General features: G+C 48.3%; 1 protein-coding gene across 2 annotated transcripts in view; it reads right to left on the bottom strand.

Moving 5' to 3' along the window:
• CMTR1 (cap methyltransferase 1) overlaps positions 1 to 3,406 on the bottom strand; it is a 61,065-nt gene extending 57,659 nt beyond the window's left edge. The window contains exons 1-2 of one of the 2 annotated variants that reach the window (XM_007467288.1): positions 3,265 to 3,406; positions 1,151 to 1,288 (exon numbers count right to left, since the gene is read on the bottom strand). In XM_007467288.1, the coding sequence (XP_007467350.1) occupies positions 1,151 to 1,283 (133 nt within the window). In that variant the 5' untranslated portion in view covers positions 1,284 to 1,288; positions 3,265 to 3,406. The remainder of the gene's footprint in view (positions 1 to 1,150; positions 1,289 to 3,264) is intronic. The other variant, XM_007467287.1, reaches the window with a different exon arrangement.
• Positions 3,407 to 4,152: the final 746 nt, after the last annotated feature.

Raw genomic sequence — 4,152 nt, 5'->3', positions numbered from 1 at the left:
CACTCTTTCAGTCATCAATCTGTCACCAAATTTCATTCCAATTTACCAGTGACCCAGCAGAGGATACAAAATGCAAGACTGCTGGTGTACTCGGTTAAATAGTGCCCAAAAGGTCATGTCCACCCAGCACCTGGAAACATGGCATTTGGAAATAGGGTCTTTGCAGATGTAATCAAATTAAGATGAAGTCATACTGGATTAGGGTAGGCCCTCATCCAATGACTGATATCCTCATAAGAAGAGGGAAATTTGAACAGAGACACACACAGAGGCAGAGACTGGAATTATGCTGCTACAAGCCAAGGAACACCAAGGATCACCAGCAACCACCAGAAACTAGAAAAGGCAAGGAAGGATTCTTCCCTAGAGCCTTGGGAGGGCGCATGGCCCTGCTGGCACATTGATTTTAGACTTCTAGCCTCCAGAAGTGTGGAGGATAAATGTCTATTGTTTTAAGCTACCCAGTTTGTGGTACTTTGTTAGGAAATTAATACAGCTGGCAAGTAAAGATAAATGCAAATGGAACTACTTCTAATTGTTTGGTATTTCAGGCAAGCTCTGAGATGCTTCACAATTTCTCATAGAAAGCACCTGTGGAAACTGTGAACATCTGTAACCCTAAAAAACAGGCAAAGCAAAATGCTAGTTTCAACCAGATCAGTGAAATCCTTAGAGCTTAAAGTAAACAGTGAACACAGGGATGCTCCAATTCATTTGGGTGTTTCTGATCATAACTGCTGAGGGAATTGAGGAAACAGAATGCAAAAACCTGAGAGGAATTAGGCCAGATCACTGCAGCAAAGAGCCCAGCCCTGTGAAAGAGCCCCAAGATCATTAACAGCTGAAAGCACAGGGCACTCAATGCTCACCGCTACTTCCACCTGGTTTAAGGCAGCAAAAGAGTGCCACCTACTGAAGGACCACAACAGAACTAAGGCACACCTGCAAAAATTCCAACTTTTTAGTTAAAACAAGTTCCCAACTCCCAGGAGGAGAATGGTAAAAGAGAAGAGAGTCTACAACCAGTATCTCTCTGTAGAATTTGCCTAATCTTCCTCAAGAGGCACTGAACTGTATTCTGCCCAACTCAGGCATCAGCGATTCAAACAACCAGATGGTCAGTGGCCTCTGACCACACAGGCAAGCTTACCTTTTGCTGCATGATTGACAGAGGAGGGAGGTTCATCGTCAGATGTAGAGCTGAGGTTCAGGGCAAGCTCTGCAACTCTTTTCTTCTGTTTCTTGAGAGGGGCAGTGCATTCTGAATCATTTCTCCTCCTCATTGTTGCTGCAACCACAAATCCAGATAGTCAGCTGCCCTTGTCAGAGACACTAGGATCACAGCAGGAATTCCAAAGAATGGGAATGAACCATTAATGCATGAAAGTTGTCAGCTCCAAACAGCTTCCATTGTCAGCACTTGAATAGCTTCTTCCTCAGAATGAGGTCCAGGAAGGATGCTAGCCAAGCTCTGGTTTTCAATAACAGCTGTTAGTTTTACTGGAAAATGTGCTCACAGACCCAGCAGCCTCTGGGCCATTGGTGTCAGATACCAAAAAGTCATGGATCAACTCCACAAGCCACAGGAGGAAAAAGACCTTGCATACTTGTTATTCTATATTTTTGATGCAACACTGGCCATGTGTGACAACAATGTACACTAGAAATTAATTATGAAACCTGATGAATATCAACAAATATTTCCAAGGTGAAAAAATCATCCCAGAATGATTGCTACATCACCATTATTATTTCACCAGGACAATTAAGAGATTATACAATACGATACAAATGCTGGGTTCTGGTTTACTTCAGGATGTTTGAAAACATGGGAGAATTGGGCAAGTTTTTAAACGGAGTAAGGAATGGAAGCAGTGGTTGACTTAGGACTGAGAAAACAGAAGAGTGGGAAAGTTAGCAGGACCGGAGGTAGCCATATCATAGGACTCAGGTACAAAAACAATGTTAAGAACAAGAACCCACCTCCACAAAAAAGAATGGAAACAGGCAAGGCACCATGTCACCATCATCCATGCCCATGGGTAAGCATGAGAGGCAAGCATGAGGGGAAAAAATGAGATGGAATGAAGTGATTATGAGATTCCTGAAATCTTAAGGAATGATCAAATTAAAGGACAATTAAGAGTAGAAGTGAATACAGTGTGGTTTACACACAACCGTTGGCTATAAGAGGACTCAGAAAAGAGAAAGTACTCAAATATAGGAGCAAACAGGTGGGTGCTCAGCTGGGCTGCAATTCCTTAGGAAAGGGGAGTTGCAGGTGCACAAGAACAGGCTTACAGTATGGGTCACAGCAGCAAGAGAGTGATGAAATCCAAAGATACCACTGATCCCCTCGTGATTTCAAACATCAATCACGTTTCACTTCTCTCCAGCTCAAGGATGAGGCAGCCTACCCAACACATAATCTCATCCTTCCTAAGGAGGCAGCCTCTTACTAGGCACAGGCAGGGGCTATCCTGCGGAAGTAGGAAGAACAGGAGACGTTGAACAAACAGAAAGCAAAACCAGGCTTAGCCACATTTCACTTTAAACTACGGTGTTAAATACCCCCTCACTCCAAAGGCCCATAACGTAAGCAAAAAGGGCCCTCTGATTCCTAGCGACTCCGGGGGAGACTGGAAGCACGGGAAACTCAAGAACTGTGTAGAGGTAGGTGCCAACATAGGAGAGGAAATAGCGTCCGAAAGGCAGGAGATACCGATGCTCCTCCCCAAACCACCTTAGATTTGGGCCTTCCAAATCACCTCATTCAACCCTCTCCTTTTCCACTAAAAGAAACTGAGGCCCGAGAGGGGAAGGCCGCACAGCTAACCAGTGCCCAGCTCAAGTGACCTACACATCCAAAAGAATGTGCCCTGGCAGAGAACTTCTAAGTGGAAGGCAGAAGGCCTGGTTCTACCTGCTGCTCCCCCAGGGAAGGGGTTCAAATCCCCTCTCCAGTCTTCTCTACCTGGGCCTCGGTTTCGCACTACCACCCCTATTCGTAGAGGGAAGAGATGAGCTCACATCTCCCCGGGCCAGTCTTTTCATTTGTAGATAACGTGTGTGTGTGAATGTGTGCGCAGAAACGTTTGGCAGCGGCAGCTGATGGACTGGGGATGGGACGCGGGGAAGAAGGGTGTAAAGGAGGAAGGGAGAGAGAAAGGGCGGTGAGGGTCACGACCGCCCGTGGGGGGCCGAGGGGAAGATACTGAGCCCGCGGGCCCGCCCGCTCGCTCCCCCCGGGCCGCGCGTCGGCACTCACGCTGAGGGAAGAGGGCGAGCTGCCAAGGAGCGGAGAGCGGGGGATCAGGCCGCCGATGCCGCCGCCACCAGGCCTGGCCCTGCCGCTGCCAGAGCCGCCTCCTCCTCCCCCAGTTTCGCTTCCCCACAAACCCGCCCCGGTCCGCTGGCCGCGTAGTCGCGCTCGGGTCCCGCCCTGCGGGACGCGCAGCTTGATGACGTCAGAGCATCCAGCTCCCTCCACCCTCCCGGGCCCTGGCCCTGGGGCAGACCGCTCTAGTTCTGGCCCGCCCCACCCCCTGCCCGCGAGCAGCCCAGAGCGCCTGCGCAGAAGACCCAACAGGGAAAGGATACAAAAGCAAAAGTAACCAGGTATCTTCCGGCTTTGGGTACGAGAAACAAATATTAAAAACGGCCAGGTGCCATCACATCGACTCATCTCTCTTATTCTCATTATTATCTTAATTTTACAGATTAAAAACAAGTTTAGAGAGGGAATTCCCTGGCGGTGCAGTGGTTAGGACTCCACGCTTCCATTACTGGGGCACGGGTTCTATCCCTGGTTAGGGAACTAAGATGCCACAAGGCCCCCGGCGCGGCCAAAAAAAAAAACACAAAGTAACAAGTTTAGACAGGTAAACGGAAAACTGGTTGAGGGCAGAAACCCAGTCTTCTGGTTCACTGCTGTATCCCCAACACGCAGCATACAGTACATTCTCTACAGATATTGAACGAAGGTCCAGAGGAAAGAAAGAAGGCCGCCTGTGGCATTTTACCGTAAGGACACAGATGGCTTCCTTTGCCAAACGCCTCATCCGATCTTCAGACCAATATGGCCAAAAGTCTGACGAACATCCTCAGTCACTTCACATCCATAGATTCAAGTCTGACCTTATATTCTCCCAT

This window comes from Lipotes vexillifer, unplaced genomic scaffold (genome assembly GCF_000442215.2).
Source record: "Lipotes vexillifer unplaced genomic scaffold, Lipotes_vexillifer_v1.1 scaffold528, whole genome shotgun sequence".
Lineage (NCBI taxonomy): Eukaryota > Metazoa > Chordata > Mammalia > Artiodactyla > Lipotidae > Lipotes > Lipotes vexillifer.
This window is presented reverse-complemented; position numbering and strand designations above follow the sequence as displayed.